The 22,333-nt window shown below is 48.3% G+C and overlaps 1 protein-coding gene across 5 annotated transcripts in view; it reads right to left on the bottom strand.

Annotated features, from left to right (window-relative positions):
• The window catches only part of MAP3K13 (mitogen-activated protein kinase kinase kinase 13), a 194,106-nt gene that overhangs the window by 10,379 nt on the left and 161,394 nt on the right, over positions 1-22,333 (bottom strand). For all 5 annotated transcript variants that reach the window (XM_044001650.1, XM_044001649.1, XM_044001647.1 and 2 more), the window contains 6 exons: positions 19,530-20,092; positions 11,053-11,236; positions 7,124-7,315; positions 3,331-3,489; positions 1,599-1,757; positions 612-720 (listed from right to left, as the gene is read on the bottom strand). In XM_044001650.1, coding sequence (XP_043857585.1) covers positions 612-720; positions 1,599-1,757; positions 3,331-3,489; positions 7,124-7,315; positions 11,053-11,236; positions 19,530-20,022 — 1,296 coding nt within the window. In that variant the 5' untranslated portion in view covers positions 20,023-20,092. The remainder of the gene's footprint in view (positions 1-611; positions 721-1,598; positions 1,758-3,330; positions 3,490-7,123; positions 7,316-11,052; positions 11,237-19,529; positions 20,093-22,333) is intronic.

Genomic DNA, 22,333 nt, shown 5'->3' on the forward strand with positions numbered 1-22,333 from the left:
TGTGCACTCAGGCACTGGGGACCCCAAGACAAAATGGGGACATCCTTGCCTTCAAGGACCTTACATTCTGCTGGGGGGAAACAGAGCTAAGTCACATCCAGGTAATCTGAGGAGAGAAAGAGCAGCAGCAAACAGGAGGGATCAGCAAAGGCTTCCTGGAGGAGACCCTGCGCTCAGCCTCGGGGAGCCTGGGATTCGGGTCAATCCAATTCGATTTGATCAGGCACCAACCATGTGCACGGCATACTATGCATGGACCAGGAAAGAAGAACAAGACGGGAATAGCCCTGCCTTTAAGGAGCTTACTCCAAGAGGAGGACGGAGGAGGGAGGAGGGAGTGCATTCCAGCCATGAGAGGTGAGATGATGCTAACTGGGAGAAAAGGCCAGGAAGCCAGTTTGGCTAGAGCCCTGAGTGATGGGGGCTGGATGGCAGGCACATGGCAGAGGGCCTTGAACACCAGGCTGAGGCTCTGTCCCACTGGCAACAGGGAGCCAGTGCAGATGCTTGAGCAGGGCAGTGACACAGTCCCTGTCGTTGCAGCTGGCAAGAGGAGGACAGGCTGTGATTGCCTGCAGGAGGGGACCGATTCACAGCATCTTCCCACTCACCTGAGATTTGAAGTAGGTCTCCTGTGGTGTGGCGAGCACATCTGCAGAGGCGATGTCGAGATGCAGAAGCGTCTGGCGGAAAGAAGGCCGATTTCGGGGCTTGCTCTGCCTAAAGTTAAGGCAGACACAGTCGGTGAGCTCCATTCTGAAGTGGGAGGGGGAAGGGCTGATGTTGTTTCATCATGAACATTTTCAGCTCAGCTAGAGGCAGCCAGGGGAGGCCTGGAGTCAGGAAGACCTGAGTTCGAATCCTGCCTCAGATATGGCCTGTGTAAATTGGGGCAGGTTATGAATCTTTCCTTGCCTCAGTTTCCTCATCTGCAAAATGGGGATGATGAAAGCCACCTCCCCGGGTTGTGAAGATCAATGAGATGATAAGGATGAAATGCTTAGCACAGTGCCTGGCATACAGTAGGAGCTTAATAAATGCTTTCTTGCTTGTTCACTTCCTCCCTTCCCTTCAAAGGATCACACACATAGATTTAGGGCTGGAAGACACATCGGGTCACCAAGTCCAATGACATTTTACATATGGGGAAACTGAGGCCTGGAGAATGTGTATTAGATCCCACTGCTGGTAATGGTCTGTGTTGGGATCTGAACCCACTGCACCATAATGCTTCTGGACCTTCCTGAGACCTGACGTCTCCTGATGACCCATTAGCCCTTGAGAGCCGGGACACAGAACTTGGAGAGATCTGCAGTATGAGCTGTCCACCCCACATGTGTCCTCTCTTCCCTATTCTGGTCTTGGATGGGAAGGGCACAGAACAGTAGCCACAGGCTGGGGGAGGGGTGTGTGGAGCATTGAATGCAGAGTCAAGAGAAAAGGGTTTGAGCTGGAGCCCCCCCCTTCCCCCCCACTGCCAATTGGCCTTCGCCTCCCTAGCCTCGGTTTCCCCCTCTGTAAAAGGAGGGGTTGGTGCAGACGGCCCGAGGCCCCGCCTGGGGCGGTCTGGGAGGCTCTGGACAGGAGGACTCTGGTACCAGGTCTGCTTCATGAGGATCTTGAACCCATCAGGACATGTGGAGGGGACGGGCAGGTGCAGGCTGTTGCTGCCCACGCCCCAGATGATGGCCGACGAGTCCACATCTTTGTACGGGATCTCCCCCGTCAGCAGCTCCCAGAGCACCACTCCAAAAGACCTGAAAAATGGGACAACACAGAGTGGGGAAGGGGCTTTGTGTGGCTGGTGGGGATGCTGGCATGTTTAGTCACCAGGGACTGTTGGAAACAAGAAACAGGAGAGCATCAAGGTACTTGTGATGGGTGAAGCCACTGGAAAGCTGCTTAAACTCTCTGTGCCTCAGTTTCTTCATTTGTAAAACAGGGGAGGGGCAGCCAGGTGGTGCAGTGGATAGAGCACCAGCCCTGGAGTATGGAGTACTTGAGTTCAAATCTGGCCTCAGACACTTAACACTTACTAGCTGTGTGACCCTGGGCAAGTCACTTAACTCTAATTGCCTCACTAAAAAAAAACCAACCAACCAACCAACCAAAATGGGGCAGGGCGGGGGGAGGAGAAGTTCAATGATGGCCTTTGAGGTCCTGAGCTATGTGTGTGCTCTTGGAGCCTGGAAATCGGGGCTTCAAATATGGATGTTTCACACCTCCCATGTAAAGGGGGTACATGCAGCAGCCAGCGCCTTCTAGGTGGAGAGCAACAGTCGCCGGGGACTGTGAGGCCCCACTCCTGCTGGTCTCCTGGTGGCTGCCCATTCAGAACCAGGGGCTCTCAGGCCTGGGAACAGGCACAAACCAGGGGATCTCTGGGACAGCCCATGGGAAAGGACACGGCTTCTAGACACATCCCAGCATCCAAGATCCAGAAGAGATTCTAGAGACCAATCCCTCCATTTTACAATTGAAGAAACTGAGGCACAAAGAGGGGAAGGGACTTGCCCAGGGTCACATGGCCAGTAGGAGCCTGAGGTGGGATCTGAATCCAGGTCTTATTGACCGCACTCCCCTACTCTAGTCACTGTGGGCCCTGCGTCTCTGAAGCACCATACTGAAGGCTTCCAACATCGTGGTTTTCTTTAATTCAATTAAACAAATTTAATGTAATAAGGACTCATTAATTACCCACAGATGCTGAGGATAATAATACTGTCACAGCTCTAAGGTTTAAAGGGCTTTGCTTATCTCATTTGATCCTCACAATCATCCGGGAGGTAGAGGCAGGTGCTAGTATCGTCCCCATTTGACAAAAGAAACTAAGGTGTAGAAAGGTTATGTGACTTGCCCAGGGTCACACAGCTAATCAGGATTGGAACTCGGGACTTGCTGACTCTAGGTCCAAGGTTCTATGCATTGCTCCACCAAGCTGCCTACTGTGTGCAAAGCTGAGCTTGGAGAGCAGTGAGGAGATAATGAACATAGTTTTGCCTCCAGGAGCTGGTCATCAAAGGAACATGGGTGTAGGTCTAGAAGGGGTGCTGGAGACCAGCTCCTACATCCTTTCTCTTTTGGGGGAGCCCAGATGCACAAGTACTGGGCTAAAATACAAAAAGCAGGTGTGAGAAGCACTTGACAGGTGTAGAGACTTCAGTGTTTGATCCCAGGACAAGGGGTAGAGAGAAAGTGTCCCCCCCCCCCGCCCCCCCCCTGCCCCCCCCCCAAGCCGTGTGTCCTGGGCCAAATCTCTCTCCCTCTCTGGGCCTCTGGAAGGAAGGGAAAGCTGACTGAGGGGGGATGGACAATGGGGCAGCCACTCACCAGATGTCCACTTTTTCTGAGACTGGCTCATTTCGGATCACCTCGGGGGCCATCCACGCCACAGTGCCCGCGAAGGACATTTTCGTGCTTTTGTCACTGAGTTCTTTTGAGGTGCCAAAGTCAGAAATTTTGACTGCGTCTGTATGAGTGACTAACACACTGAAAAAGAGATAGACAGAAAGTCTGCAGGGTGAGCTCAGGGGGAAAAGACGACAGTGAAAGTTCATCTTAATTCCATAGGCATGGATTGAGCGCCTGCTGTGTACAGTGTGGAGGACAATCCACAGAACTGCACATAGTTCCATGGACTCAGCTACAACGTGAATGATACAAAGACAAAAACCCCAGCAGACCCTGTGCTCAAGAGTCTTACATTCACCTGTGGAGGGCGTGGAAAAGAGCCCAGACACAAGGGCAGTAGATATAATAAAGTCTATACAGAAAAGGGACTGTGGGTGTTCTCAAACCTGGCTGTTTTGGGCCCGCCTCTGGTGGGAAGCAAGGGGGAGGTGGGGGAGCATTCCAGGTAACAGGGACGGCTGGTCCCATGCAGGAATTGAGATGCATTATTGATCTGGCCAAAGTTCAGCTGTGCCCAAAGGCTGTGGGCTGTGCATGACCCTTTGACCCAGCAATACCACTGCTAGGTCTGTATCCCAAAGAGATAAAAGAAAAGGGAAAAGGACCCACACATACCCAAATATTTATAGCAGCTCTTTGTGGTAGCAAAGAACTGGAAATTGAGGGAATGCCCATCAACTGGGGCATGGCTAAACAAGTTGTGGTATATGAATGTAGTGGAATACTATTATGCTGTAAGAAACGATGAGCAGGGGCAGCTAGGTGGCGCAGTGCATAAAGCACCAGCCCTGGATTCAGGAGGACCTGAGTTCAAATCCGGAATCAGCCACTTGACACTTACTAGCTGTATGACCTTGGGCAAGTCACTTAACCCTCACTGCCCCACAAAAAACAAACAAAAAAAAGAAAAGAAACAATGAGCAAGTAGATTTTAGAAAAACCTGTAAACACTTTTAAGTGGACCGATGCTGAGTGAAGTGAGCAGAACCAGGAGAACCATGTGTGATGATCAGCTGTGATAGACCTAGCTCTTCTCAGCAGTGCAATGATCCGATACAATTCCAAAGAAAAAATGATCTCTACATCCAGAAAAAAGAATTGTGGATTCTGAATAGACTGAACCAGCCTGTTTCTACTTTTGTTTTTGTTTTTTGAGGTTTTCCCCTTGTGCTCTGATTCTTCTTTCACAACATGACTAATGCAGAAATGTTTAATGTGATTGTACATATACAACCTCAGATTACTTTCTCTTTTTGTTTTGTTTTGTTTTTTTGCAGGGCAATGAGGGTTAAGTGACTTGCCCAAGGTCACACAGCTAGTAAGTGTCAAATGTCTGAGGTCAGATTTGAACTCAGGTTCTTCTGAATTCAGGGCCGGTGCTTTATCCACTGTGCCACCTACCTGCCCCCATTTGTTTTTTCTTTTTTTCTTTTTGTTTTGTTTTGTTTTTGGGATTTTTTGCAGGGCAATGAGGGTTAAGTGACTTGCCCAAGGAATCAGATTGCTTTCTGTCTTGGGGAGGGGGGGGAGGGAGGGAGAAAAATGTGGAACTAAAAATCTTATGAAAAAAATGTTGAAAACTATCACATGTAACTGGAGCACTCACCCGAGATGCAGGAGGACGACTGGGGACTCACAAGTGTCACAAGGGCAGCACGGCTGGGTATCTAGCTCAGGGCAGGCGCAAGCTAAGCTCTGCACTGCCTTGTTCTGTGGGCATCTAAAAGCTGGACAGAATGCTCTAGCTAAACTAGGAGATAGATGGCCATGGGCCAGTGCTGGTGAAGAAGGAATTAGAGAATTTTGGAAGCTTCAGGGTTGGGAAGAGACCTGCACCCACCTCCCTGGTGCTTGGTTATCTCTCTAGTGATGGAGAGCTCATTACTGGCCATGGTGGCCCAGTCCATTTTGGAGGAGGTCTTACTATGGGGACGTTTTCCCTAACATTAAGACTAACTTTGCCTCTTTGCAACTTTCAGCCATTGCTGGAGTTTTGTCCTCAGAGAAAACATGAACAAAGGGGCTTCCTGCTCCAGTGACAGCCTAATAATTAATAATAATGATAACTAGCATTATTACAGCACTTAACAAATATTGATCCCTATTGTGAGAAAATTATTGATGGATTTCTTGGGGGGACCCCCCAAAAGTTCAAATCTTATTTGGGACAAACCCAAGGGAAAAAAAGAAATGGAGATACACTTTGCCTAGCTCAGTGAAGGAACACACCAAGATACTGGACTTTACCTTTGCCTACAGAGATCAAGGGTTTTCTGGGCTCTTTGGGCCTCCTTGTTGTGACAAAATGTTTTACAATGGTTAGACTTTTTTCTTTTCTTTTTTTTCTGCAGGGCAATGAGGGTTAAGTGACTTGCCCAGGGTCACACAGTTAGTTAAGTGTCAAAAGTCTGAGGCCGGATTTGAACTCAGGTACTCCTGAATCCAGGGCCGGTGCTTTATCCACTACGCCACCTAGCTGCCCCCATGGTTAAACATTTTTCATAAAATGGTTTTTACTTATATCCATTTCTCATTTCTTCAGTCCAAAGCTTATGTAAATAGATTGGGTTGGAGCTGTTGTAATCCTTTCTCCCATTTTGATGTGAATTTTGATTTTTGCTCAATGATTGGTCTGATGCCCTGGGACCTTCGGTCCTCCTTAATGAGGGTCTCACAGGCTCGCATCCAGGGCAGCCACAGTGATGCTTCCCTTTACCCTCCTCCTCCCATTATATTGTTCGTCCCCGGGATGCTGGGCATGTACCCTAACCCCACCCCCTCCTCCAGATTCAAGCTCTAGACCCCAAATAAAATCAATGTCAGGGCCACTAGAAAGGATGTGTTAATCTGTTCCCCTATGGATCCACTCACTTTCTAAACCACAATATTCCTTCTAGCTGCCACTCCCCAAAGGTATTATCACCTTTTGTTAGTATGTAAATTCCCTGAGGCCAGGGACCGGCTTCACTTTTGTACTTGATCTCGTGCTGGGCACACAGCCAGCAGGTAATGAATGCTTCTTCATCAATGAGATAGGATAATTGGTTTGTCAAGAAAGGGACCTTAGATAGCATTCCACTCAACCCATCATTCTTTTTTTTTTTGGGGGGTAGGGCAATGAGGGTTAAGTGACTTGCCCAGGGTCACACAGTTAGTAAGTATTAAGTGTCTGAGGCCGGATTTGAACTCAGGTCCTCCTGAATCCAGGGCTGGTGCTTTATCCACTGTGCCACCTAGCTGCCCCTCCAACCCATCATTCTACAAATTTTCCTTTGTATCCCCAGGGCCTCAGAATCAGTCCATTGGAGAAAGAGAAGCCCACAGTGCTGCCGCCTAAGAGGATTGAGAAACAAAGAACTTGGAAACCGGTTGCCCATGGGGGTTAGGAATCTGGTAGACACTTCCCAGGGCCCCGGGGTCCTGGGACTGGTCCTCTTGATTTGAACCCAAACCATTCAAACATCCGATGTGGAAAGAAGCCTTGATGGGGAGGTTGAAGCCCTGGGCTTCCCGGAAAGCTCTGTCCCCTCCCTGGGCCCCTTCACCCCCTCAAAGGAGGGAGGTGGACAAGAGGCTGCCAAGGTTCCTCCCAGCTCCAAACGTAGGATCTGAGGCCTACAAAACTGGGTCCCTCCAAACAAGGGCGTTCTCCCTTACCTTCCTGCCGCTGTGCCCCCTCTGCCCTCTCCCCTTCCCTTCAGGTGCCACTTACTTGGGAGATTTAAGGTCCCGATGGATGATCTTATGCAGGTGTAGGTAATTCATGCCGCTGGCGATCCCTGTAGACCAGTCCACTAGCAGGCGGGGTGTGATCTTTCTTCCAGCTCTCAAGACCTCATAGAGCTGTCCGTGGGCACAGTACTCCATGATGATGCAGTAACAGGGGGCCTGGGTGCAAACACCCCTTCCAAGGAAAAAAAATTAAAAGCCCCACCATGAATTCATGCCATATTAATGGAGAGCCACTTTTCAAAGGGAATGGGGGTCTCTGAAAAACATAATTATTAGTGCTAATACTGAGTAATGAGAATCTATCGAGTGCCTGTCATGCGCCAGGCATCGGGCCCTCAAAGACCTTAGAGTCCAGAAATCAACCGTCCAATCATGAAGCACCTGCCCTGTACCAGGCTGGGCCCTGAACATGCAAGAGAAAGTAGAAGCATTCTGCCTGTAAGCATCTATCTGCCGGTGTGTCTATACGTCTATACACCAAATAAATGCTAATGAACCCTGGCCTCCGAGCAAGCCCAGGGCTTTCTGCAGCTGGCCTAGTGAGGGGGCAGCAGGAAGGACCAGGCTGACCTGCTCCGGGGGAGACCCCCGTGGAGAGAAAAGTGGCAGATGTGAGGGGGACACTGGCAGTGGCAGGGGAGGCCTCATCTTGATGGAGGATGTGCGGGCTTGTACTGAGCTGGTCCGTGCTCTTGCTGGCTGCCTACCTGCCTCCTCACCTCCACCTCAGGGGGTCCCTCTCCTCCCTCACAGCACAGCTCACACACTCGGGTCTCCAGGAAGCCTGCTCCAATCCTACCCCTCCCATCATCTGGTATTTAGTTCCTTGGCGCTAACTCGATGTATGTTTCCTTTGTAAATGCTTGCATGTGAGTGTGTGTGCGTGTGTGTGCAGGCATACTCATTCGTGACAGGAGTCATCCAGTCCAAACTCATTTCACAGAAGAGGAAACTGAGGCTCAGGCAGGATGTATGGTCTGCCCATGGTCAGCAGGCTGTGTACCAGAGGCAGCAGGACTGAGTCAGGGAAGAGTCCAGCTGAGGCTGGATCTCAGGACTTAGCAACATGGGTGAGGTTCGATGATGGTCCACAACCATGCTCTGAAGCTGGGGACAATGGAGTTCACCAGAGATGAGGGTTCTCTGGCTGGGGAAGGCAGAAGGCAAGGGGCGAGGGATCCTTGGGTTTAACTAGTTAGTCAGTCAGTCAGTCAACAAGCATTTATTAAGCACCTACTAGATGCCAGGCACCGGGCTAAGCACTTGGGATACAAAAAGAGGCAAAGGACAGTCCCTGCTCTCAGCTTCATGGGGCAATGGGGGAGACACCATGAAAACCGTTGTGTAGAAACAAGGCTAAGGATGGACTAAATTGAGATCACCGGCAGGGGAAAGGATCTGCTATTAAGGGGACTGGGAAGGGCTTCTTATAGGAGGTGGCATTTTAGCTGAGATCTGAAGGAAGCAGCAGGGGATGCAGGAGGTGGAGAGAAAACCTGAGCGGGACCAGCCGTGACCGAATTAACAACAGATTCGCTTCTCTGTAGGCCCCCTAGGTGGCGCCATAGTGCACAGAGTTCCATCCTTGAACTGGTCTTTCTGAGTTCAAATCTGAACTCAGACACTTACCTGTATGACCCTGGGCAAGTCACTGAACCTTGTTTGCCTCAGTCTACAAAATGAGCTGGAGAAGGAAGTGGGGCAAAGCACTCTAGTATCTCAGCCAAGAAAACCCCAGATGGGGTCACCTAGAGTCAGACACGATTGAAAAATGACTGAAAAAAATCACACAATTCCCATATGGACACTAGTATCTTCCCTTTAAGATAGGGTTAATAATGCCTGCTCCTGGGGCAGCTAGGTGGCCCAGTGGATAGAGCACCAGCCCTGGATTCAGGAGGACCTGAGTTCAAATCCGGCCTCAGACACTTAATACTACTAGCTGTGTGACCCTGGGCAAGTCACTTAACCCCAACTGCCTCACCAAAAAAAAAAAAAGTTTACCATAATGCCTGCTCCCCCAGGATGACTGGTGGGAAGAGAAAACAAGCCTGGAGACGTAACCATCCTTGTTTTCTTCCCCTCCTTGAGAATGAATATAAACAGTATTTTCAGCTCAGGTGTTCTCTGTAGCTTTGCTACCAGTTGGAGCCAAATAAATGTTGTGAACGACCTTCTAGGTCATCTGCTCTAACCTCCCTCTACTCTTACAGGTGAGGAGAAGGAAGAAAAGGGAAATCAAGGCTCACACAGCTTGTGGTTCAAAGAAAAGACAAGCCGTGTCCCATGGCCTATGAGCTCACAATAGGAGTCAGCTCAAGAGGGACTGGGGGGGGGGGACCGACCCCTCCAGACAAAAGTACCAATGACACACATTCAAATGATGCTGAAGAGGAAGAAAAGAGGGAGCTGTCGGAAGAGTGAGTTAGGGCAGCACAGGAGGCTCACGTCCAGATTTAGGACAATAACTGGAGAGCTGCAAGGGCCTTGAAGGGCCATCAGTCCAACCCTCTTATTTTACTGACGGCTTTAGAAACAGCCTGTCAAAGAGCCATGATCCAGGCAGTAAAGAGCAACGGTGGGATTTGAACCCAGGTTCTTGGACTCCAGGACAATGTTCTCTCTGTTGCACTGTGCTGTCACAGAAGGAAGACAGATGGATAAGGAAAAAGGAAGATTTTGACAGGAATTGAGATTATGCTCACTGGCCCATGGGCTACAGACCCCTCTCTCTTCCCTTTAACATAAAGGGAAGTTTCCTACTTTACCAGGCTCTAATTTGATCTTCACAATAACCCTGGGAGGGAGGTAGTATTATAGTCTCCATTCTGTAGTCAAGGAATCTGAGGCATCAAAAAATTAAGTGACTTGCCCAGAGTCATACAGCTAGTAAATATCTGGAGCTGAATTTGAACTCAAGCCTTCCAGACTCTAGGCCCACCGCTCAATCAAAGTCCCATCCAGCTGTCTCTAGATATTCCACCACTTAGAAAAGGACAAAGCTCAGGGCTTATGAGGGTAAGGTAATGGCCCAGGTGAACATGGGCCTATCTCCAAAGAACTTTTCTTTATAAGCAAGGCCAAGACCATTCCCCAAGGAGGAATCTTTTGTTGTCCTTCATGGACCAGTGGGACGTAGTCATGTGGCCCTTCTAGGAGAATGAGACCTGCTTTCCCATGCGTAAAATGCAGTGCCTCAGACACTTGGAAGCCATGTGACCCTAGTCAAGGCCCTTCACCTTGATTGGCCTTATCTGTGTAATGGGGATAAGTAGGGCACCTGCTTCCTTTCGATTCATCATCCCATGAGCATTCACTCTCCCAGTTAGTGGGTCATTAGCATGCCGTAAGCATTCCATATTGGTTAGCCCTATCTCCTAACTGAACCTCCCAGTCCTCGAAGGCCAACACCAGGTCATCCTTGTTGGGTATCTTCCATTGATGCCTCACGTCTCCCCTCACACTTTGGCGGCTGGCCTCAGGCCCACTGTGTAATGAGAATAACTAATGATAATAACAACTAATGCATACAGTGCTTACCATGTGCACGGGGCTAAGTGCTTTACAATTATTATCCCACTGGATCCTCACAAGAACCCTGGGAGGGAGGTGCTGTTACTATTCCCTTTGAAAGATTAGGAAAGGGAGACTCACAGGGCAAGTCACTTGCCCAGGGCCTCGCAGGTAAGTAAGTGTCTGAGGCTGGATTTAAATCCAAGTCCTCCTGACCCCCGGGGCCAGTGCTGGGCACCGTGGTGCCCCCTGGCTGCCCATCCACGGCCTCCACTCACAAATATTCTTTGAGTGCCCAGGGCCATCTCCCCCATGATGCTGAAATGACGGCTGCACCTTTCCCCTTCTTCCTGGGGCTGCAGACTCTGCTGGACGAGAGAACCAGGTGCTACTTACTTGAAGGCGATGATGTTGGGGTGTTTCAGCTTCCGAAGGTGCTTGATGTCTGTCTCATTCTGCTCCCGCACCTTCTTGATGGCCACCTCCTCCGCTCGGAACTTGCCCAAGAAGACAGCGCCCTGGGCTCCACTGCCCAGCCACTGCAGCTCTGAGATCTCCTCGAAGGGGACTTCCCAAGTATCTGGGCACACAATGGGGAGATGACTGTGAAGAGATCTCTGTCTGAGGGCTCTCGGGAGCTCCCACGCTCCCATGCTCTGAAGTTCCTACCCTAGCGGCCTGCTCAGGGCAAGGCTGTCCTCCAGGCAAGGCAGGATTCTGGTTTGGGGTCAATACATGATGACAGAAAACAGACCAGGCCTCTGGAGGGTCATTGATTTAGAGCCAGAAGGGACAAGAGGAATTGTTATTGATATCTTTGTTTTCAGGTCAAAGACCTTGCCCAGTGTGTTCCAGCCACCCCTCCCTCTCCCAGAGAGCCAATCTTATCATAAAGAATAAAAAAGAGACACTGTGCTGATTTATTCTGGGGATACAAAGACAAAAAGGGGGGAAAAGGTTTGGCCTCAAGAAACTTATGTTCTACTGGGGGGATAGAAATGTAGGCAGATAAATCACCACAAGACAATCTGAGGAAGGAGAAAGCGCTGACATGGATGGTGGCACCCGGACTGAGGAGTCTAGAGTCTGTAGACTGCACTGTTATTACTGTTCCCTTTTCCTTCAAAGTTCAACATCTCTGTTCAGTGAGCTGGGAAGGTGTCGTTTTATCTCTGAACAAGACCCGACTCACTGTTTATTGGGCGGTGAAGGACAAGCAGGAGATGTCAGCATTAGCCAGAGAGCCACAGATGTAGGGTTCAAAGGACCTCAGAGGCATCTCTCATTTTACAGAGGAAGATATTGAACCCCACAGATATTACTGGAGGGGATCTCCCAAGGTTCTCGCTCAACTGACCAGCTTAGACTAGATCCCCTTTCCAGAGGGAGGAAGGGGATCTGTAGGTTCAAATAGCCGGAATGACAAGGAATCCTTTAAATTCAGCCACTAAAACAAAAGAATTCTTCTAGCAGTCCCTCAGTTTATCCTCCTTTTGTCTGCTTATTATTGGTCTATTTCAAGGTGGCTGGGGCCTGCTTACCCTGCAGTGTTGTATTTATGAAAGTCTCTCTAGCTTCCTGGTCTACCTGAGGGTAAAACTCCACAGACACTCTCCTCCCCAGGGCCGGTTGTCTGGCTCTGCTGTGTACATTGCTTCATCTCCCTTAGAACTAGAACCAATATTGAAACCCTGAGTGATGGGGATGTGGTTAGACAGATGCACCCTAATGTCCTTTGTGGGTCAGATCCATTTGTACACCTCATAAACTCAGGGAGGGCTGGAAATAAGGGAGAACACACAGATAATTTTTCAGACAAGTTTAACCAATCCTTCTCCTGCTCACCAAGCCTTTCACTAGAGCTGCCCAAAACCTACAAAAATTAAGTGAAATCCCAAACGACTTTCCCTGGCCACTTTAGTAGCAAAGCCAAGGATCATGAACATGGTAAGAGGCAGCTGGGAAGATCAAGGAGCGTAGCAGGGGAGTTTGGCCCTTCTCACCTTGGAGAAAACCAGCTCTGAAAGCAGAATCCTAAGCTGCGATTGCTTTGGGGAGGCCAGAACCTTCCCCCACTTCTCCCCATGTGACCCATGTGCATCCCCTCCTCCTCCCAGTAGCACCAACTCTCCTGCCTTGATGCCTTCTTAACCTCATCCCCTTGGCTCCCAATCTCACACCCCAACATCTGTGGTGGGATTATTTTACATGGTTCCCACCACCCTACAGAGTTAACTCTTTATTAGGGGATGAGAATGAATCATAGAATATTTGGGAAAGCTCTCAGTGGTTCCCTGGTGCCTCGTTAGCCTGGCAAATAAGGTCTACCCCAATCAACTTCAGCCTCAGTTCACAGTATTCTTCTTCATAAACTCCACACCCCAGACAAACTGGCTTCTGTGCTCAGATCTCAACATGCCATCACTAGACCTGTACTAGAAAGCCCAACTAGAAATGGGGGGCCACTAAACTGGACCTAAGGATCCCTGATGCCACACATTGATTTGGTTTCAAAATGTAGTATTTCTGTTTATTTTCTTAAATAGTTGCCAATTACAGTTTTTTTTAAAGTGAGGCAATTGGGGTTAAGTGACTTGCCCAGGGTCACACAGCTAGTGTTAGGTGTCTGAGGCCGGATTTGAACTCAGGTACTCCTGACTCCAGGGCCAGTGCTCTATCCACTGTGCCACCTAGCTGCCCCCCAATTACATTTTAATTTGGTTCAGGCACCACTAGGGAGTTTGGGGGATGACACGCATCGGGTTGGGCAGCTCTCACTTAGACCATTCTCCCGTGTCTGAAATGCACTCCAAAATACCACATCCTCCTTACCCAGCATTCTCTTCTTCCTTCAAGTCTCAGCTTAGTTATGATCTCCTCTGAGAAGCCTTTCCCAATTCCTCTGGATAAGAGTTTCCCTTCATCCTCAAATATTCCAACACCATTTTATCTGGCCATCTCCTTTGTTCTCATCACTCCCCATCTTGTATTGTATTTATCTGAGTACATGTTATACCCCCCTCAGTAAGTTCCGCAAGGCAGGGACTGCTTCATTTTTTTGTCTTTAGTCCCAGTGTTTAACACAAATCAGCCCCTTAATAAATTCATTTCATCCATCTGGCCAAAGAATGTGAGCAGTTTTCAAAAGCAGCAGCAGACTAAGTGTGAATAAAGTGTTTAAGAGCCCTAATCACAAGAGAATATCAATCACACTGGCAAAAATGGCACAACCTAGAAAAAGCTAATGCTGGAGGGGCTGTGGACAGACAGGTACATTCATTCACTGCTGGAAGGTTGGACCAACTGTTCTAGAAAGCTCTTTGTAATAATCTGTAAGAGCGACTCAGCTATTCATGCCCTTTGTTAAATCTATTTCACCACTGTTTCTATACCCAAGGAAGTCACTGTCAGGACAGACCAGAGAACAAGCCAGGTGAGCTGAGAACGTGCCTCTCCTTAAATAGTACCACCTGGGACCCCCTGAAACTTGGGACAGTGCATCCTGGAAGTAGTGCCCCACTTTAAGAAGGAGTTAAAAGTCAAGAAATAGGGTAGGTGGGGCAGCTAGGTGGTGCAGTGGATAAAGCATTGGCCCTGGATTTAGGAGGACCTGAGTCCAAATCTGACCTCAGACACTTGACACTTACTAGCTGTGTGACCCTGGGCAAGTCACTTAACCCCCATTGCCCTGCAAAACAAAGAAAGAAAGAAAGAGGCTAGGATAATGAGGAGACAGAAAAAGATGCAGACCATCAAAAGTTTCTTTGGTGACAAGGTAGATCCAAATATACCCTCAGTAGAAGATAACAAAGTCGAAGCTCCTACATCCAAAGCTTCCAAGAAAAATGTGAATTGGAAGTCATTGTCAGAAAGAAAGAAGCCATAGTATGTGTGTGGGCATACATAGAAATACATTATTGCGTGTATGTGCTAACAATGCATACATTCAAACATATGCATATGTACACATGTATGGACACACGTTTGTGTGTATGCACATGTGTAAAGCGTGTGTCAGCAGTATTTGTTATAGCCAAAAGCTGAAAGTAAAATGTTTTCAGGGATTAGGGACCGGGCTGCTCCTGTACTACAAGGAACAAAGAACATGAATGATTCAGAGCTACATGGGAAGACTTGCGTCCAATGAAGCAAAGCAAAGAAAGCAGATCAAAAGGAACAACATACACAACTGTCATAAGGTAAATGGGTCTAAAAGATGATAAAACTGAAGCCAAACACAAGGGCCGATTTTAGTTCCAAATGCTAAGAGGAAGCTGAAAAGTCCTTCCTTTCTGTTAATAAACTGTAAAGGACAAAAATGGAAAGTGACAGGCGCTGCCAGTCAGAATCACATAAGGAGGCAGCTTTGCTTCCTTTTCTTAAGGGAAGATACTGGTTTTTTTGGGGGGAGGGGATAACTGTGTCAAAACAAAACATTTCAATTTTTTAAATCTTATTGAGTTGGATTTTGTCCAATGGCCTCATTTTATGGAGGACAGGAAGGAGGATCAGGAGAGCATGTGGCTTGACTGGGGCCATGCAGGTGGTAACGATAACATCCATGCTATATAAGTGTATATGAACTGACTTCATATAATAACTGTCCAACATTTCAATGAGGACAGCATTAATTGTTAAGAACTTCTCGGGCCCAAGTTGCCCCTCTCCACCTTCCTCTCAGGGAACAGGCAGAACAAAGCTAACGCTCCTATGCTGTTGGCCTTCAGATAGAAGAAGACAGCTTTTGTGTACTCTAGAGGTACCAAACATGTGCTGGGGGCGTGGATGGGGCCCACAATACTCTCAAGTGTGGCCCAAACAAGATTAAAATGCAATTAGGAGGGGCAGCTAGGTGACACAGTGGATAGAGCACCAGCCCTGGAGTCAGGAGTACCTGAGTTCGAATCCGGCCTCAGACACTTAACACTTACTAGTTGTGTGACCCTGGGCAAGTCACTTAACCCCAATTGTCTCACTAAAAAAAAAATGCAATTAGGAGCCCCATTTCCTTCTGGTGATTTTCATAAAACACCGCCTGCGTGCTCACAAAGCTGTCCCATTACTTAACTCCTCAGTCCTAATCTCCTCATTTGTGAAATGAGGGGGTTACACTAGCTGGCTTCAGGGATCCCTCCCTCTAGCTTTAGACCTGTGATCCATAGGATCCCTGGACAGGATCTTTCCCTGAATCTTTGAGCTTCTTGGCTTCTAAGCATAGTAGATGCATCCTTGGGTTAAAGGGTATGTGCAATGTAGTGACTTTTGAAGTACATTTTCCTAGGGTTTTCTAGGGTACCAATTCACAACTCCATGAACAATGAACTAATGTGCCTGTCTTTTATCAGTCCCGCCAGCATATTCCATCTTTGTCTTTTGTCACCTTGGCTAATCTGATGGGGAAACCTCAGAGTTGTTCTGGTGTGTGTTTCTCTTGTTATAAGTGATCTGGAGCAATCTTATATACTATTGTTCATAGTTCGCATTTCTTCCTTTGAAAACTGCCTGTTTCTATCCATTTTCCATCTACCTACTGGCTTCACATATACTTTTTTTTTTAAAGAAATCATCAATAAAAGAAGTATACAGTTTCTAGTTCTGTTGACTTTTATTGCTGTTTATGTATCTTAATTTTTTTTTTTGGTTAAGAGTTTCTAAATTTAGGTTAGGAATTGGCTAGGGCTAGGGGTTTAAGACTCTCAGACCTATCTGGAACACTGAAAGCTTAATGGGATTTGTCCAGAGTCACCCAGCCAGGAAGGGACAAAATTTAAATTAAAATGATGTCCCTAATTGTGGAAGAAAAATGGAAAGGGATTTTGTTCACCAATCTCTTTTTCTTTTTCTTTTTTTTTTTCCTTTTGTGGGGCAATGGGGGTTAAGTGACTTGCCCAGGTTCACACAGTTTGTAATTGTCAAGTGTCTGAGGCTGGATTTGAACTCAGGTACTCCTGAATCCAGGGCCCATGCTTTATCCACTGTGCCACCTAGCTACCCCTGTTCACCAATCTCACAATCTTTAAATAGACTGGATGATTCTTTTGTGGGTGGGGCAGCGAAGCAGCCTGGGAGAAAGAAGCATCAGGCCAACAGTAAGATGTACTGCCCCCATACTTCTAATGTGGGACACTTAGGAGGTACCAGAAAGGTGAGACCACAAAGATGAGAGAACCATTAAAAGGACTAAAGACTTGGTGGGTCAGGGGAATTTCAGTGGTGGGGAAAGAAGAGGATTGGGGTAAGAGGACCTGAGTTCCAATCCTGGCTCATTGTCCACACGACAATGGCCAACTCACCTTCTTCATCTCCCTGATAAGTAAGGAGGCTGGGCTAGGTGGCCTTTCTATCTTGGTATGACTGAGTGTCACAGAACACTAGGTGGCGCAGTAGATGGAGCACCTAGGCCTGGAGTCAGGAAAAAGTGAATTCAAATCCAGCCTTAAACACTTGGTAGCTGTGAGACCCTGGGCAAGTCACATAACCTTGGTTTGTTTCAGTTTTTTCAACTGAAAAGCGGGGATAATCAGAGCACCAACCTCACAGGGTTGTTGTGAGGATTAATTAAGCAATATGGTGTTTGTAAAGGACTTTGTACAATGCCTGGGACATAGTCGGTACTATAAAAATGCTAACCACCATTATTATTTTGGGGCAATTGAGAGGAATATGGTAGCATGGGCAGGCTGCCACCCATTATAAACAAGGAAGTCAGCAGGACAAGCTGTGCCAAGGAAGCTAGCAAAGAAATGCATGATTAAAGAACAAAAGGGGCTTGGTGGGTCACATGATAAGAGAATGGCTCATCAGTGGATAGTCGGGTACTCCCTGGCTGTTCTCACATAGCAGAGGAAAGCATGGAGGGCTTCCCTCCTGGGGGGGATGTCTCGATCCCTTGGGCAAACACAGAGAAGGTTATGGACAAGAGGTGGGCAGGTACAGGCCACAATCTGGATTCCTGAAGGGAACACCCCCACGGGGAGACGCCAGGACTGTCCCAAAGCATTCTGGCTTCTGTATCTCCAGTGAAAAGGTTATAAACCCAATACGTTTAACTTGGCCCAGCAAACACTGAGCGAGTCCAAACAGCTGGGCTGAAAAGACTTTGTGTTTATGCAGGAAGAAAAGAAGAGGAAGTGTTTCAAACCTGTAGTGACTGGGGCAAGGCCCTGACAGGGAAATGCCTGCGGAAATACACGCTGCCAAGCTGCCCTCCTTCTCGGCCCAGGATCCCAGCAAGACACAAGAAGGGGCAGGGGGGCAGTGAGCCCCTGCAGAGTTAACCTGGGAGCTGAATGCAGGGAGTCCTTAAACTTGGATGGGAAAACAATTATACCTTCATTTTCACTGATCTCTAACTGAAATCCCACATTTCCTTCACTTTTAAAATTTAAAAATGCAATTCTGGTGGGTGGAGGTGTAAGGGGGGAGGAACAGCCCTGGGCTTCTCCAGAGGCTGCTCAAGGGGGTCCAGGACACTCACAAACAAGGTTCTGAAAACCTGGTGGAGGGTGGAGACGAAAAGAAGAGGAGTTGGCAACCTGGCAACCCGAGGAACTGGGCTTGCTTCCTGTCCCTGTATTAGCATTTTCTCCCCCCCAGATTCCCTCTCTGTAGCCACTACATCATGGGTTGGGGTTAAAAAAAAAAGTTATCTGTGGGAATCAGTAAGACTTGATGTCTGGAGTTTGGGAGTCTAAGATCTACGTTCAAATCTTGCCTCGGGTATTTAGTGCCTTGGGACATCTACAAGCCTCAGTTTCTTCATCTGTAAAGTAAGGGGTCTGGATTCCATAGTCTCTGAGGTCCCTTCTATATCTGAATCCGTGGTCCTATGAGTTTCCTACACAGATGAAATCACGGATCTGCAACAATAACAGAATATGTGTGTATACACACCTGCATCTATCTACCCTTCTGACTATTAAGGTATCTGTTTCTCTGGGTACACTCCCAGCCTCATCAGGGCAGGGTCTGCTTCATTCTTGTAAGCCCAGAACCTAGCACCCAGCCCTGCACTTAGTAAACCCTTGTTGAAACGAATAGACAAGTCTGTGCGTCTCTCAGCTGAAAGAGGAAGCAACTGTCAAATCCCAGATGTTTAGAGCTTGAGGACACACTAACGTGCTGCCTTGCACCCTGCTTAGCTCAGGCATTTTATCACTACTTCATGTTTCCTTTGCAGAGCCCAATATATCTCAGAGACACCCACTTGGTCCAACAGGCCAAGAGGACACGTCCTCTGGCATGTTTTCTGACAGAGGGGAGTGTCTTAAAAGTAAACCTTTCTTTCTTAGGCTCACCACTACCCCAGAAGACCCGGGAGGGGCGGCTGTCCCCCAAAAGGGGTAAATGTGTTAACTCAGTCATTCAAAGGAATATGGGGTGGGAGATGTCTGGTTGAAAGGGACCTTGGAGCCATCTACCCTGGCCTGTGTATTTTACAGATGAGGATAGATGGGTCCAGCGACTTGCCCTGGGTCACCCAGAGAGTAAATGGCAGAACTCAAAGAACTCTCCATCCATATGCCCTCAGTTCTGTAATTTACCCAAAGACCAGAAGTTTATGGTAGTTGCAGCAGCAAGAGGGATGGGTTTGGACTCTGGTCCTGGGATGAAATCCTTGTTCTGGCGTTGATTAGCTGTGTGATCTTAGGGGAGTTGCTTAACCTCTCTGGGCCTGATATCTTCATTTATAAAATGTGAAGCTGGATTCAATGGCCTCTGAGGCACTGCCCAGCTCTAGAACTATACTGCCCCTCTCTGGGCCTCAGTTTCCTCCTCTGTAAAAAGAGGGCTGGCCTCCAAGGCCCCTTGGAGCTCTGGCTCTGGGTCCCCAATGGGAAAGAAGTGCCCCCCCCCCCCATGCCAGCACATACCTTGCTGCTGGAGCTTATAGTCGGTGGAGTAGGCCTTGCCTATGATGTTCCATACAGGCCTCAGGCAGCCGAACAGTCCTTCCAGGAAGCCGCCACTCCCACTGCCCGATCGGCTGAATTGGATCTTAACGTCCTCTGTGCCGCTGGTGTTCTCCCCGTTGCCTGCATGGCCGTTGCTCTGAGAAGTGGTTGTCTCAGATTCCTCTTGTTCCCTGAGCTGCAAAACGCTGTTCTCAAACTGGTCCCTCGAGTCCTCACTGACGCTGGTCAGCGCTGTTGTGGCGATGGGGCTGGTCATGCCCTCCGTGAGCTCGGCTCGCAGCACCCCTTTCTCCCCCACATCCTCGAAGAGCTTGGGAGAAGCGCGGCTCCGGGGGGACGGGCGCTCGTCATGGAGCCCCCCAAAGGCTCTGTTTTCACTCAAGGTCAAGGTGGGAGAGGAAGACCAGCTGAGCTGCTCCTGAGGGCTGCTCATTGTGCCATGGGTGTGCATAAGAACTGGGGGAGATGTGCAGAGAAGTGCCGGATTGAAGTCCCGTCGTCGCGAGAAAGGGCTTCAGGACCTGGGCAGAACGACAACAAGCAAGGAGGACGTGAGGTCCTGGTATCAACGCTCTAGGCTGAGGGATACCTCAGGACTCCTATAGTCCAACCCCTTCGCTTTACAGATGAGGAAACTGAGTCCCTGAGAATTTGGCAGCAAGTGGCGGGCGTGGGATTGAAATTCAGGCTCTTAACTCCAAATCCAGCCTCCCTTCCATTGTCCTCTGCTTGTCATACTGAATTGGGGGACTACCATCAAGGAGCCGCTGGCAAGGATTCAGGGTCGGAAGGGGAGAGGGAAGAAGGCGAAGGGCATGGCAGCATAGCTATGATGCAGCCTTCCCAGCTCTCTAGGCCACTATATCCAAAGTGCTTCCCTCATGTTCAGGCAAGAGCAGAGTCTCATCTGAGCCTCCCCAAGAGGCATCGGGAGGAAGAAAAAAAGCGACCGCTCCAGCTCTATGGTCAAGTACGACTGGAGCGGACTTTCACATTTCCTTGGGGGGTGGGGGAGTCTAATTTCTACTTGTGCTTCTCCCACACCCACATGTTCTTGATGCAGAGTGAGAGGGAATCAGGAGAAAGTCAAGGAAACTTCAGCACCCTGGCTAGCTCCTATTTCCCAGGCACATTAAGGGACCTCAGAGGCCATCTTGTTTCATCCGTACTGGACAAGCGGTCCTTTAGACTTTGCTGGAAGACCTCCGGTGAGTAGTGACCCTAGTGACCACAGGGCAGCCCACCGTCTTCTGGGAGCTCCAGCTGTTGGGGAGCTTTTCCCTTCATCAACCCAAAATGTGCCTCCCTGAAGTTTCCCCTGCCACTCGCGGCTTTCCCTTCTCTCCTCTGTAGCTAAGTCAAATGAGTGGAGTCCTTTTTCTGTGGAAAAGCCGTTTAGATTCTTGCAGATGCCTACCCTACCCTCCCTGACGCTTTCCTACTCCAAGATAGCCCCATTTCCTTCAAATGACCAAAAAAGGCTTGGTCTGAATGCCCTTCACCATCCTGGCTGCCATGCTTTGGATACCCTCCAGCCTACCAGTGCCTTTCCTAAATGTGGAGCCTCAGTTCTGAGTGGAACTGAAGCTGAGAGTGGAACCAATACTTCCCTTACTCTGGATACTAGCCCATATTACTGCATCTCAAGTCAACAGGACTTTTTTTTATTGTTGTTGTATCAAGGCTGTGCACTCACGCTGGGCTTGCAGTTTTTATGCCTTCAACCTTCCAAGCTCTCCTCTTCCTAGCTAGATTTGGCACAAGAATCTTCAAGGTCATGCATTGGACTTGGGGTCAAAAGAGCTGGGTTCAAATCCAGACTCTGACACTTAACTGCATGATCATAGGGGGGCATTCATGCTTCTTTAGCCTCAGTCTCCTGATCTGTAAAATGAAGGGGGTTGGATTAAGTCTCTAAGGTCCCTGCTCCTTCGTTTCTAAAATGAGCCAAATTAGATTTAAGGATTTGTCCTTGCTCTAAGGCCAGCATTGGAAGTGATATGTGCAATTCATCATATACTTCTATGGAAATAGAAATTCAGTGTCCAGGGTGATCATCCCCTTCTTTTCTCCACTGCATATAGAAAGGCTCATTTTGTTTGGTGTTGTGATGCTCGGAAATGTTTAAAAGAAAGACCACCAATGCGAGGCAGAAGGGATGGGTTCAAATCCCATTTCTCACCCTTATTTCCTGTGTGACATGGGCCAGTTAACCTTTCTGAGCCTCGATTTCCTTGCATGTAAAATGCAGAGTTTAGAAGAGATGGCTTCTGAGCCATCTTCCAACTTCCAACTCAAAGAATCCTATGAGCCAACACAGACTCAATAGAAGGATCAGGCTTGTCAAGTGAATTGACTGAATTTAAAAATGATTTTTAATCATGTTATAATTTCTATCTATGCCAATGTGCTTTTTTAAAAAATGTGCATGATTACAAGCAGATGTCATAACTTTACTTTGAAACAAGCATTTTCATTCTACCATCTCTAGTATGTGCAAAGGCAAATGTGTCATTTGATGACTCTTGGTCCTTCAAGGTCTCCTTAATGTCTGGTCCTTCTTCAGCAGAGTTAATGGGGAGGGGGAAGGGGAGCAGCAGCTGTCTGCTCCCTGGGTCACATGGGCACTCTGCCAGCCACCTTGGCTACCCTCCAAGAGCACAGAGAGGAAGAAGAGCTGATACGATGTTACCAGATGGCCAACAATTCCCATATTTTCATTTGAACCCAGGACATTTTATGTATGTTTGTGTATATATATA

The sequence above is a fragment of the Dromiciops gliroides genome, chromosome 4, assembly GCF_019393635.1.
Source record: "Dromiciops gliroides isolate mDroGli1 chromosome 4, mDroGli1.pri, whole genome shotgun sequence".
Taxonomy (NCBI): domain Eukaryota; kingdom Metazoa; phylum Chordata; class Mammalia; order Microbiotheria; family Microbiotheriidae; genus Dromiciops; species Dromiciops gliroides.